The 14679-nt window shown below is 42.9% G+C and overlaps 1 protein-coding gene across 1 annotated transcript; it reads right to left on the bottom strand.

Moving 5' to 3' along the window:
- Positions 1 to 106: 106 nt before the first annotated feature.
- On the bottom strand, positions 107 to 6811 carry si:ch1073-390k14.1 (deoxyribodipyrimidine photo-lyase). Its single transcript, XM_063479780.1, has 9 exons — positions 6503 to 6811; positions 4417 to 4984; positions 3972 to 4283; positions 3693 to 3865; positions 3516 to 3600; positions 3205 to 3437; positions 2871 to 3065; positions 2531 to 2756; positions 107 to 2407 (listed from the first exon to the last, which is right to left on the bottom strand). The coding sequence occupies exons 1-9, from the start codon at positions 6722 to 6724 to the stop codon at positions 1863 to 1865; spliced, it is 2559 nt and encodes an 852-aa protein (XP_063335850.1). The 5' UTR covers positions 6725 to 6811; the 3' UTR covers positions 107 to 1862.
- Between the last annotated feature and the right edge of the window lie 7868 nt (positions 6812 to 14679).

The following is a 14679-nucleotide window of genomic DNA, read 5'->3' as shown; positions in this document are numbered from 1 at the left end:
AAAAAATAAATAAACATTTCCTTAAAAAGTCTCTTTTCTTTGTCATTTATTTCTGAAATTTTTGTATTTTATATACGGCTTAAAGAAAAAATAAATCGCACTAATATAAAGTATATGTATATACACTGCATTCCAAATTATTATGCAAATTGTGTTTAAGTGTCATAAAGATTAAATAAGTTGTTTTTCAATTAAACCCATGGATGGAATTGTGTCTCAGGACTCTTTGTATCATTGAAATCAATCTTGGACACCTATGATCATTAGTTTGCCAGGTGAGCCCAATTAAAGGAAAACTACTAAAGAAGGATGTTCCACATTATTAAGCAGACCACCATTTTCAAGCAACATAGGAAGGAAAAAGTATCTCTGCTGCTGAAAAGCGTGAAATAGTTGAATGCCTTGGACACGTAATGAAAACCTTAGATATTTCACGAAAATGTAAGCGTGATCACCATAATGTTAAGAGATTTGTGGTTGAGTCAGAGCACACATGGGTTCGTGCAGATAAAGGCACAATGAGGAAGGTTTCTGCCAGACAAATACATCAGATTAAGAGAGCAGCTGCTAAAAGGCCATTACAAAGCAGCAAACACATATTTGAAGCTGCTGGTGCCTCTGGAGCCCTGTGAACATCAAGGTGTAGGATCCTCCAGAGACTTGCAGTTGTGCATAAACCTTCTATTCAGGCACCCCTAACCAATGCTCACAAGCAGAAACGGCTGCAGTGGGCCCAGAACTACATGAAGACTAATTTTCAAACAGTCTTGTTCACTGATGAGTGCAGTGCAACCCTGGATGGTCCAAATGGATGCAGTGGTGAATGGTTGGTGGACGGCCACCATGTCCCAACAAGGCTGCGTCGTCAGCAAGGAGGTGGTGGAGTCGTCCCCTTTAGGGTCCCTGAAGGTGTGAAAATGACTTCTGCAAAGTATGTGGAGTTTCTGACTGACCACTTTCTTCCATGGTAGAAAGAGAAGAACTGTGCCTTCTGCAACAAACCCATCTTCATGCAAGACAATGCACCATCTCATGCTACAAGGAATACCTCTGCATCATTGGCTGCTATTGGCATAAAAGGAGAGGAACTCATGGTGTGGTCCCCATTCTTCCCTGACTTCAATCCTATTGAGAACCTTTGGAGCATCCTCAAACAAAAAATATGAGGGTGGGAGGCAGTTCACATCCAAACAGCAGCTCTGGGAGGCTATTCTGACATCCTGCAAAGACATTCAAGTAGAAACTTTCCAAAAATTTACAAGTTCCATGGATGCAAGAATTGTAAAACTGCTATCAAATAAGGGGTCCTATGTTAATATGTAACTTGACCTGTTAAGATGTTTTTGATTGAAATAGCTTTTGATGTTAGTGAAATTGATCTACTAATGCTGCAAATTCAACAAATGACCATTTTCAATTCTTTACACTCTATAAAATCTTTTGAAACTCTGTGTGCGTAATAATTTGGAACAGTGCATTTTAAGTCTTTTTATTTTTGAAAAACATACTGTTTTCATTGGGAGTTTTGTTCAGTAACATTTGAATTATACTCTATTGGTCGATGACTCGAAAATTATGCCGACTGTCATTTGAATCGACTATATAGGAAAAAGAGAGAAAAATATCATTTGCATAATAATGTGGAACGCGGTGTATGCTGCCATTATTTAACGCAGTACCTGAGGTCAAACTGAATCTAAACTTTTGAGAGCATTTTCCAGCCTCCTTGCAATCTACTTTGTTTCCACAAATATATTCCACATCCACATTGGCAGAATATGTTTTGGCATCATTTTTACACTCAATAAATTTGTTATATGTTTACATTCTGTGGCAAATGACTTAAAGGTTTGTAGTCTTGGTCACTTTAGAAAAGTGACTGCCCCACCCGGTACTATAGAGAACCTGTCCTTGGCTGTGGGAGTTCGTCTGGCCCTGCCTCGAGGTGAAAGAGGCGGCGGGAGCCCCTCCATTCTCCGATAATCGCTGTTGAGCCTCTCCTTTCTTTGGACTGCCTCATGCATTACACTGGCAGTGAAGTCTCTCTCATTAAGGAAAGCAATGGTCTCGTCCCTCTTTCGGCTCACGTATCCTTTTAAAACTGCGTTGTAGGGGTTTGATGTGGCATCAGCATCCGGATCTTCATGCTGGTGTTTGAATTCCATGCGAGTGATGACAGGCAACAGGAACTGCTTTCCTTGTGTCACCACAGTCCCATCCTTGTGTGATAAACCCAAAGCCTCAGAGACCAGGCGTGGGGGCAAAGGCACCAAATCGCAGCCTGAGCGTTTGTCCACATACTGTTCAAACTCCCTGCGCACCAAAGCTACATCCTGCAGAGACTGATTCCTTCGCTCCTCGAGATCTGTAATTATTCGCTCGGGATACGACTGGCCAAACACCACACCTAAACCGTGAGGACAGCATCGATGTAATAAATCGATATATTAACTGTTGAAACTAAACTATGCAAAGCATGATTCCATACATTTATCTTATTTAAAAAGTGAAATACAATAGAATTTCTCACCTGCACGCCGCAGCATGGATGCAGGAGATTTCCAGGGTTTGTGAATAAGCTCGTCAGGCAAATCTGCAAGTTCAGGACACCATTTCCTAACATAGGTACCGTAGGGGTCACAGGTCATTGCTGCGTCAACAGGGTGCATGACAAAGTTCCAGTGATCCAGGCCACACATGCCCCCATTCTGCCACATCATTGCATCTATGGCAACATCTGCATCCACCAGGGTGTCCTAAACATGGGTTGGATACAGTCAGGAAGTTAAGTAGTACTTATGAATATTTGTCAGGCATTTGGTGCAATATCTTTGTGAGTGCATTAGTCTCAGTGTGCACACACATCTCACCTGGAACCAGCGATAGCCTTCTTGCCAAGGCAGATGAAGATATGCTATGAGAAAAGATGCCACTATATGTCTCATGTAGTTGTTCATCCAGCCTGTCTGCCACAGCTGCCTCATGGCTGCATCGACCAGAGGGTAGCCTGTTCGTCCTCGCTGCCATGCCTTGAGGTGGCCCCGATCGCTGCTCCACCGCAAAGCCTGCCAGTGGATGTAAAATTATCTGTAATGTGGTTTAGGCCTTTATTACAAATTAATAAATTGACGTGGTAACAAAAAAAATGTTTACAATTTTATGGTATGGTTAATATGCACTTTGTAGTCTATAGCTAATTTCCACCTTGTATGGAGGTCTGATGGATTCCCATGGGAGGTCAGGAAACAGCGTGAGCTGCCAGTAAGCCAAATCTCTCCACGCCAATTTGCGTTGGAACTTTAGGGGTCGACAACGTGCTCCTTTGGCATCCCACATTAACCAGCGTGGACTGAGCTGACCAAAATGAAGATAGGGCGACAAGCAGCTGGTGTTTGGAGCATCTGCCCTGCCTGACTCTTTTTCATATCTATACACACCTAGAAATAAAAATAAATATATGGTGTTGTTCATTGCCAAGTCTGTTAAGATAACCAACTGAACAATAGGTGCCTCACCATCATGAAGAAAGGCCTCTAGACAGGCTTGCGCTCCTCCTTCACTAAAATCCCAGGTCTTTCTAATATTCACTGCCCAGTCAACCTGAATGCCGAAGAGAAAACAAAGAAAACATTGGCAGATGCGTGATTTAAATTATTTTTAAGTTGTTTTGCCTTAGAGCTTTGGTTTCTAACCGTTGTGCCATCCTTCCTGCGGGGCATGCATGCCAAGCCTAGTTCATCCAAACAAACCCCCTTTGGCCAGTGGGCAGGTGTAGGGAGAGATACCGGAGGGTCCAGGGGAACTCCCACTGCGGTTCCTGGGTTCTGTCTGCAGCAGCTCATGAAGTGAGACACTGAACCTATTCCTACATCATAGAAAAACAATAAAAGTTCATCAGAATAGCCATATTGTAATTTAGGTATACATTATCAGCAAACCCAGTATGCACATAGAAATATGCTTTGACTAACCTCGAAGGCCAACACCCTCCGTTGTGACAGAATAAGGGTCTCTGAGACAATAAGAGTGAAACATCTTGCATTCAACACCTTGTTTCTGCAGAGCTGATACTACCAGATCATCTCTCTCCTTCAGCCAGGGCTCATACAAGGCATTAGCCAGCACTGTTCTTGCCCCAGTCTCTTTTATCAGCTCCTTAAGTGCCTTCAGAGAAGATTCAGCACTTGTTATCTCCCCATTTGCCTTGAGGAAGACAAGACAGCTACCGATGTGCTCCAAAGATGAACAAAAACACAACAATGCCTGATGCAACCAATATTTACCTATTTAAAAAAGGGAAGATACATTCAGACAGTTAGAATACAGAGACTTACAAACAATGATTTTGTCAAGAACTATTATGAAGACACTGAGACAAAGTATTGCTATAACCACTGATTCCTTGATCAAACTTACAAGCTCCTCCCATAGCCACTGTAATGCCCGTTCCCTCCTCTTCTTCAGGGCTCCAGATGAAGACAGGTATGACAGGTGCACCCACTTCTAGTGACGCCACGAGAGCAGGATTGTCACACAGCCGCAAATCCCTCCTGAACCACAGTAACACTGGTGGTGGTGCTGATGGAGAGCGGGGTAAACCTACAAGGTGCTGGCCAGTACATTTTCGCCTCTGCCGCCTATTCTTAGAGCGTTTTGGTTTCTGTGATTGATCCACATCTCCCTCCTGTTCTGAGACACACACAGTCTGACCTGTTCCGAGTGTCTGCTTATTAGGATACGTACTTATTTGAAACTCCATCTCTCTGGCTGTCTGCGGTGGACTCTCTCTGTTCCAGGATCCAGTTTGATTGGTGCAGTTGCTTCCTTCAGGCTTTAATATGGAATTCCGCTGAACAGATCCTCTCTGATTTTGAGCATCTCCAGACTGCAGTGGTTGGGATTCTTGGCTGGGAGACTGCAGAGGGTGACCTTTCATATCCAGTAGAGAGAGAGCCAAAGCAAGTTCCAGCTCGTCATCTTCAGTCTAAAATTTAAGCGGGACAACCCACTGTTATTACTTTTAAAACAATTCTTTAGTAGTTTAAAAAGACGAATGTGTACACTATGCCCTAAATGACAAGACATTAGCTTTTATCAAAAACTACCACAAGTGTTTCATTTATTTAAATGTATTATCTCTTTTAATTAGATGGGTGTGTACAGGCACGGCTTGGTTTACACTCATCAAGTACTTCATAAGGGACACATGCAAACCTGTCATTCTTCCTTGCAGACACCTTATTTTAACCCAAATTCTCCCCATCACCTCTTCTGTCTTGTCACTCGGGCTCCATCAAGCCTCCATCTTTATCTCCAACACCACCCTCTAGATTCCAGGGGGTCCCGCCCTAATCCCTATCAGCACTGGGATTAAATCCTGCTGTGATGGGCAGCATCACATGCATCTCTCAGGTCCTGTGTCAGGTCTTGTTTTGGATGTTTTTTCTCCTATTTCTTCTGGACATGACTTTCAGATACTGTTCATCTGCTTTAGATAGTTCTTTAGACCTGCCACTTCTTTTGTCCTCCACTTGTCCACTTTCCTCAAATTGTTTAGGGAAAGTGGAAAATGCCAAGTTTTCAGATGACTGGTCTCAAAATAACCTTGTTGATGCAAAAAAAAAACCCCAAAACATTTATGTTTGTCAAATTAGGTTATCTTTGACATTTTTCATCAATTCAGCTACACAAATGATGTGTTTTTAATACAGATCCAATTAAAATTGGTTCTTTGCTAACTTGTCTGTTATGCCTTTAATATTAGTGCTTTTTAATATTGACTATGCTTGACTCATAGGTCACTCTGTTAAGTGGCCTAACAAACAAACAAACAAAAACAATTTTCCAAAAACGAGTACCCATCTTTAAGTTCTTATAAATGACTTATTGGCCTATAATATGACGACAATTTAGAACATTTTATCAAAGCTACTTTTATACATTTTTAGAAATAAATCCCTACAAACCCCTACAAATACAAAGAGTCTGAAATGGGAAAAAATTGAGAGACATCTTGATGTACGCTTCCGTAGTTCTCGGGAAAATATCACAAATTAACGCAGATCCAGGGACTCCGCATTCACAAAAGGGGGAAACTTTAGCCTTGGCAGTGGTTTGCAGTTTCGGTGAAGAGCTGCTCCTGTACCGCCATTAGGAAATCATTAATACTTATGTATGTGTTCATTCATGTATTTACGTATTCATTTATTTGTTTTAGGTTAAGCTAGGCTAGTAGGTAAAATGAAAAAGTGACAAAAACTTGTAAGTTGGTCGGTTTGTGCTGAGATTATCACAACTAGCTACCTAAAGTTACGTGTATCCTCAAATGCTGCAGTTTAAAGTTAATCTCTAAAAACGCCAGTCGTTTAATTAAGTCCTGCTACTTCCTTATTGTGTTTTGTTCGTGCCATTTTTTGTATGTATTTTATTTTTGCTGACTTAACCTTAGATGTTACAAGTCCTCCAACCTGAATGCACTTCTATTGCTGAAACATTTACTGACCTTGGTGAAATATTCCTGATAGATGGAGGTGAGACTGGCGTGCAGGAGTCTGTCACCCGTGGACAGAGGCTCGATGAGGGACAGAAACTGTGAGCGGGTCTCTAGGTGCCCCAGGATGGACACACACATGGCGAAGAAACCCTCGGGATCCTCTCGACCCTCCAGTACTTCCCCTAACCACCATTTCACTGTGGCTTGGGCATCAGCTCCTGAAGGAGGCATCTTCGAGTGAAAGGTGACTGAAATTTTATGTTTGTTTAAAAGATTAAAGACTAAGCTCTATATTCACGATCATCTCAACCTTCTGAACTACCAGTTACCAAACAGCAGCTGATTTTCAGTTACACAAGCCATGTGTCAAATGTTTTGTAACCTGGGGTAAATTGTAATGAGTAAAAAGCACCAGTAGGGGGTGTACAAATCTAATATAAATGAGCTATGCAGGAGGCTAGTAAAGCCCATGGGTGTTAAGCTGGGTTTTTTTCTTTTCACAGCGTGTGAGTAACAGATGCGATTCCTTGTTTACATTTCATTAACTTGGCATTATGGCAGAGCAATATAGATCTAATAAATGCTATATGAACGCCTGTTTTTGACACAGATTTGAGTCGATCTCTGTGTTTCATCTTCCTGTCCACAGCACAATCATTTCTCTGCCAAATCTATACCCGTCAACGAAAATGTTTCATTCCCAGGGTCGCCACAAGCAAAATCCAATCAAATAGAAATCCTTGGTTCAATTTGAAGTGATGTTAAAATGCTGGAGGGGGGGCATCTTCCTTTGGATAATCACTCTATAATTTTTACATAGCCTTCATCTTGACAGGAATGTGGCCTTTTTCAAGTGCAGCCTGTGATGTGACTGAAAAACAAAGCCAGGAGACAGGAGACGGTGTACCCAGCAGTGATTTTTTTTTTTAATCACAGTCTGTATTCAGACTGTTGAAGGGTTGCTAAGTAATTGATTTTTTTAATGAGACCATGAATAAGCTTTTGAAAGTACGCAGCAGGGGACAATGATTTGTGACACTTGTGGAGCAAACTTTAAAATGCTTTGTATAGTTGATAAGCTCCACTTGTGATACTATTACAGGAATTACTCAGAAGTCTTATTTTACTTATACAAAAAAAATATTCTCAAGTGTTCGTCTAAAATGCGACTCAAGGCTTCGCAAACAAGGACATACGATCTGAGTTATTCAAAACTATTATGTGAAAAGTAGTGGGAGTGTAAGAAGGGAATATGGTGTTGAGTGCTGTGGTATGTGAATAGAGCAAGACCGAAAGAGAGGGAGCGGGAGAAAGAGATTGAGAGAGAGAGAGAATCAATAGTGTTTAGACAGAGAAGTGGAGTCTAAGTGTGTGATCAATAGAGAGCAGAGAGGAGAGATTAGCTGCTTTTCTCTTTCAAACTAACACTGACAAATTGGTGAATTGGTGTATCGGCCCTTGGGCTAAACGGATTGACCTGCTGTTTCCATGTTCTACCGTGTACTGTCAATAAAGATCTGTGTTCATTGTGGATCTCAATGAAGAGAGTGAATGAAGCACCAAAAGAGAGAAAAAGGGGAAAAGGAAGGAAGGGAAATAGAGAAGCAAAAGCAAAAGTGCAGTCCAGGTGCCCACGTAGCGCTGATACTCGCGAAATGTCCACACCTCTGTCTCATTAACACACGCGTGTACTCACATGTGCATCCTCGTGCACGTTGTTATAAAACCATAATAACGTCTCCAGGAAAATTAATGGAAAGACAGATTAAAAACTAAGTGAGGAGAAACGGGCCACTAGTGTAGCTATTTGCAACTCATAAATCATTCTGACACACCCACGCGCATGTAGACACTTGCATAGACTCACACACGCGCATACACACAAGCACACACACAAGCACACACACGTACTGTAATTAACCACAGGCTATTTACTCTCTCCTGCTGTAAATTAGACATGCAGACACAGTTATTACATTAGGGGGATCTGCCATGCAGAATGCTAACAGGGGGAGGAGGAGGAGGGGAGTTTCGTGCACATAACAACAACTGGTTCATACAAACATAAACATGCATGCACACACACATGCATGCGTGTACACAAGAAAGAGGGTTTAGAAGAATCATAGACTGACGGGAGTGAAAATGAAGCTGCAGCACAGAGAATAGGGGCCCCCAGCTCTTTGTTCCCTGCTGCATTTCATTATCTGAAACGCCAGCCAACACACGACACACACACACACACAACGCACCTCCCCCTTCCCTAAAGCTGTCTGCCTTCACTCCATGCATACAGCACAAAAAGAGGGGAATATAGAGATACTGCGTCAGTGCCATTCACTGGCATCTGTACTTGGTCATGGCAAGCGTGTCTGCATGGTCATCCTTCGCAAATCAACTCAACTTTGATTCAAACACTGCCCTGAGTTGACCACTTCCATTTAAACCTGTGATCACAGAAAACACAGTCCCATAAATTCTATTTCAAGCAGAACAATGGGAGATGAAGTCTTGATTAAAGCAAGTATTGATACTCTGTCTCAGGCAGCTTGTCTCCATTTAGTTCATCTGAAGTTTTTCTTATTTTTTTTTCTGGCAGTCCTTCAGTTTGTGTGTGTGTCCTCTGGTTCCCCCTGCCTCCCTCACCCTTTTCTGTCCCTCTGTTTTCCCACGGTGATCGATAGCTCATTACAATCATTGACTGCAGCTCATCAGCACCTGTTAAGGTCTGGAGACACAGAAAAGGTGTATGTGCTTGTAAGGGTGCGTGTTTTCTGATGTGAGCTTATTGACAAATAGAAAATAACCATTCAAATGTCAAACCTAACCTTTGTTTTGTTCAAAATGAATTTTTCTGTCTTACAGCCAGTGCTGCGGGTGTCTAGTTTGTCACTTTGTCGCTTTATGGTCCATGGTCTTGGGGAACATCTTATTATGCAACTCACGTGGGTACCATGGTTTGTTGCTATGGTGATTGCCAAGGGAGCCAGAGTATTATAGGTGTTTATCCTAGACAGGAGCAAGGCTACTCTCCGTCTATCAGGACACGCTTCAATTTGCCACACAGTTTGGACCACACATTAAGATCAACACAGTCACAGAGGGACAAAGGGAAAACAGAGAATACAACACAATCAGGTCCGGATGCGATTTAGTGGATAGATTATTCAGTATTCATATTCCTGGAAGAAAGACCTTGTTCAAACACTCAGTTGTTGGTTTAATGCGTCACTGCAGGGTTTGTTTTTGGAGAGGACAGGATGTGAGCCGAAAGAAGCAAACAGAGAAAAAAGACTGTTAGAGAGTACAAACCATGGTTAAAGGCAAGGAGAAAAGTGTAGACAAAAAAAGGCAAAATAAAGGAGACAATAGATAGACCTCGAGAAGTCCCCCAAGGATTCAGTCACAGGATGTGGTCTAAGAAAAGCAGTAAATTGGCATAAGAGTGTGAACTTTTAAGGAAAAGGGGATAAAAATAGAGAGTATAATAAAGGGCTGAATAGACAACAAGTCTCTCAGCCCATGCATAAATTACACACACCATTTACATATTCATTATGTTTTGTGTTCTAATGAGAGTATTTGCTTAATAGCATCACCACCACCACTGCCAGCTTTTGTTTGACTCAAGAGAATTAAAAGAGTGGGAGAAAAAAAAGAAAAACAAGGGAGCAAGGGTCATCTTGGTAAAGTGGGTTAGGTCAATGGTACACAATCAATTTTACTGATGATCGTATCAATCATATTGCTGTATTGTTCGTGTGTGAACGAGCACAACCTACTCAAGGCTCTAGGAGATGTGAAGTGAAACACACATGATGGGGGGTTGGTTAAAGTTAATTAAAACAGCACAAGCTCTCTACAAACTCGGGGCTCTCTTCGTCCTTCTCCTCTTGTCTCAGTGGAATAAGTGAGTGCTGCTGTAATTACCTACAGGGCAGCCACTGAGAGCATTCCTTCAGGTGCCAAAAAAACAGTCTTTCAAATGACAGCAAAGATTTGCAGAGTGACTTTAAGGAATGAAAAGTTTGTATGTCTGTGAAGTAATCGTGCGCATAACTAGAGGTCCAACACATAAAGTGTTCCATACAATGTGAAGCGGTATTTTTTTTTTTTTTGTTAGAAAATAAATGAATGAAACGAGGGGAAAAGAGAGGGATGGAAATGAAGAGACAGGGGGAAGGGCAACGGAGGGATGAGCTACAAATGAGAGCGATGGCGGTGGCAGGTTGGCACAGTGCCATCCAGTCAGGACTTGAGCAGGGGCGGGCATGGGCATGGGAAAAGGGGCGAGGAGGAGGATAAGAATGAAAGAGGAAGAGAAACAGACCTCCATACTGCTACCATGGTGGCACCTTGGCACAGGCATAATGGGGCGTAACGAACAAGAGACTGGGCAGAGAAAGGGAAGATGGGAAAAATATCAGAGGATAGCGGAGCATAGAAGTAAGTGAGATGCCAGCAGGCAGAGGAGTACTCGGATATCGATAAACGACGGAATCATAGGATGTTGAGGAGAAAGATGGACAATACTTTGAATTTGTAAATGCACGATAGGTCCCAGAATGGGAAACAGCGTTGGAATTATTGTAACCGTTATTCAATTTTTCTTCCTTTCTATGCCAGCTGCATCGTGCCATCCAACGGGCAGCATGCCAGTTTGTACATGTGGCATGCCCGAAGCATTCGAAGCGAATGGCGGAGAACTGTCATAGTCAAAGACGAGGACTCACCTCCGAGGATTTGCTACTAATCACCATTTGTTTGTTTGGACAAAGCCAAGAAGAGGTGCCCGGGCAACGGTTGCCAGCGATTTAGTGATGGCATCTTTTCAGGGGCGGCAAGGGCACAGGGAGAAAGATGGCACGCTGCCAAAGCAACATAATGCACACATTAGTAAACAGAAACCTCCGTACGGTGAGCAAAACACTTCGGATGCCTTGAACGTTTTTGGCGGTGGCATCCCCTCAAGGGAAAGACTGGAAACAGAGATGGCACCATGCCAAACACAAACTGCGAGGCGTTCGCGGGCACGATCAAAAGATACACTAAAATGTACTAAATGCCGCGACAAAAAAAGTACTACAAGTAGAACTACAAATGTAGCCGTGGTGGGAGTTTGGGAGAAAAACTATTTCCGCGATGCCAACTCTGCTCAGTGCCAGCTGCTGCACTGAAAGGATGCTGCTGCCCATAACAAAAATCTAAGAGGAGGGATCATACCATTCCAGTATGGGCAGAAAGACTATGTGGAAAGAGAGGAATAATGAGCAAAATGAATAACGGATGCAGAAGGAGGAAAATGGGGAATTTTGTGCTTAACGAAGAACAGTGGGAGTGGGTGGACAAGGATGATGAAGAGCCTCTTTCCTGCTAGGCACACCTGGGATCTTCTTAAAGGGATATCCCCTCAGACTGCTGTGTGTGTTTAAAGGGAGGGATGTGTTGGCATCATCTCCAGGGTGTCAAGCTGTGTTTCTCTATTGCCAGTCAGGGAGGGCTCTGCAGTCATCAGAGGCGGGCAACTGTCTGGGCATCTCATCTGCAGCTAATTAACAGCCACACACTAATTCTAACAGCCGATCATAATTAGCGATTTAATCGCTCGTCAACGCTCTTCTCCCCCCCTAAATTGTGCCTCCTATTTGGACACGTGCGGATAAGCTAAGGAACGCCGGATTCCTCCCTCACTCCCTCACTCCCTCCCCCTCCCTCGTCCTTCCTTCCTTCATCCTTGGCTCCAGACTCCAGTGGGATCTTAATTAAGCCTGGGCTTCATTATGCAAATGGAGTACAATAAACGACAGCAGAGGTGGAGCTGGATACAGACTAAAACGGAATGGTGGGAGGGGAGCAGTGAAAGTGGAAAATGAAGAGATGTGGAAGGTTACTAAAATCATCTATGTAATGTTACTACAGTAATTGTAAAGTTGTTGTAACTTGTATGTCTGCAGTGGGCTCACTACCACATGAGGCGTGAGAACCAGTAAAACCAGCTCTCTGATTCGCCATCTCTGCTGGCATTGGGAAAACTTCTCTGAAATAACAGCGGATATGCAAAATGTCACTTCTCACAAAGGAAATTTCAAGGAATGGTGAAGGAAAGGGAATATTGACAATGAACCCTGTTAATATCACCAGTTGGCTGTTGTCGTGGATACAAAGGAAGATGGTAGAGATAGGGAGAGAAAAGAGGCAGACAGAAACAGTGACAGCGGCAGCAGCATGGCAGCTAATGTCATCTCAGTTTAATCATCGCATGGGATCATGGGGTTCATGAAAATTCATTTGCATATCATTAAATGGAGAGAGGTTATTTGGTGCGGCTAGCCAAAATGGGATTGGATGAAGGAAGGGGGGGAAAAAAAGGAAAATGTAGGGGCTCGTTATTAAACTGCAATGTTTTATAGTCCGCCAGCCGATTCATTTAATTTGGGCTTAATTAAAATGTGTCAGACTCAATCAATCATTCCAACAGGGATACTATCAGTGTTTCAGTCTGAAAAAAAGACTAATCACTGGATATGCGGTCGGACATTTTCCAATAACATTTTGAGTGCTTTAGTCTAATGTGAGCTTGACCAATCGACTTCCATTTCTGATTTATCTGAGTGGTGTGCATCGAAACAGCCTGTAACTTCTGTGTACAGTGTGAGCACAGGGCTATTTCTGACAGGTGGTGATGCCACCCTGTGTTAGTCAATAAGGGGGCAGCCTGCACTGTCTTTTTGACCTCTGCGATGTGTATGTATGTGCTTGCCTGTGTGCATTTCTCATTTACATAAGTGATGTAATTAGACCACCCTTTCTCATGCAGATCAGTTTGACAACATGGCAATCACTTTAACAGACATGCAGCCGTACACTCAGAAATACACACACAGGACAACACACGCTTGCTGCCGTGACCACCCCCATGTCATGGGGAGTCTGTTGTCTGTGAGCAAAAAGTGTAAAGATTAACATAATCCAGCTAATAAGTGTGAGTAATATTCACAGAGTGACGCGTGGCATAGACACTGTCCTGCTGATGCGTATTTGTATCTCATTATAGATGTAAAGTACTGTGGTCGCCAGTGAGGCGGGAGGGGGAGTAGTGGCGGTGGGTGGGGGGCCTTCATGAAGTGTGGGCCTGAATACGGAGACACAGAAGAACAACAATAAATTGCACTACTTGGGGGAAAAGTTACTCTATCCTTCCTTTGAAAAAGTTATTGATGTAATATAAAGACAAATTACACGGGGCACCTCATAACCAGGATGCTGGAGATTGCTCAAGGAAGTTTTTCCAATGTCTCCACAAAATTGGAAAGACAAACCTACTGATTTTGTATCTGTTTGTTTACAGTACTGAGAGGCACACTGAGTCGGGTTTTTGCTGCAGAATATAGGAATTATAAATAGAGTGTATTTGCGCTTGCAGGCTAGCTCTGCCACATGATTGATTAGGATGGTGTGACGACCATTAAAAAGTCATTTAAAAGATGGATAGGGACCACATTTCCAAATAAAAACCACTTTATACCTGATGAAGTGCTGAACAAACTCTCCTTCAAAGACATTTACTGATTACTCTCTGGGTATGAGTGAGTGTAATGTGGGAAGCTCCCATGAACTCAGTGTAGCCTCTGCATCAGCTGTAGAGGACTCCAAAGCACTCGTCTCGACACAGTCAGGAAAAGGGTGGTAAAGGCTGTAGTTAAAAATTGTAGTTAAAAAAAAACAACCTCTGACATCTTTTTAATATTTTGGATTTAAAGCAATATATTAATTTGGACTGAGGTGTAATCTGTGTGCACAGGCGTGCGCACACATGCACACACTGACTGAAATCTGATAGCGCAGCGTCGCTTCAGCTCAAGCCTTATCCTAAGAAACAGAGGTGCGTCTGAATGTGCGAATATATTTCAGCTCTGTCTCTTTAACTCGGGGCTCCACCACAGCAGCATGCTTTGGGATTCATGCATAAACATGAGCTGGCCTTTCAGCTCTCTCCTCACATAACCAATCTAAATCTAAATGAGCCCCCACTACAGATACACCAGCAGGCAATGACATTACTCCCCAGCCCCAGCCCAACCCCCTACTCTACCCTACTACCCCCAGTGACACATATACACCAGCAGGCAATAATTTCACGCTATCCCTCAAAGCCCCCCCACCTCCACCTACTCTCCACACGCATA

Source organism: Pelmatolapia mariae, linkage group LG7, assembly GCF_036321145.2.
Source record: "Pelmatolapia mariae isolate MD_Pm_ZW linkage group LG7, Pm_UMD_F_2, whole genome shotgun sequence".
Taxonomy (NCBI): Eukaryota; Metazoa; Chordata; class Actinopteri; order Cichliformes; family Cichlidae; genus Pelmatolapia; species Pelmatolapia mariae.
This window is presented reverse-complemented; position numbering and strand designations above follow the sequence as displayed.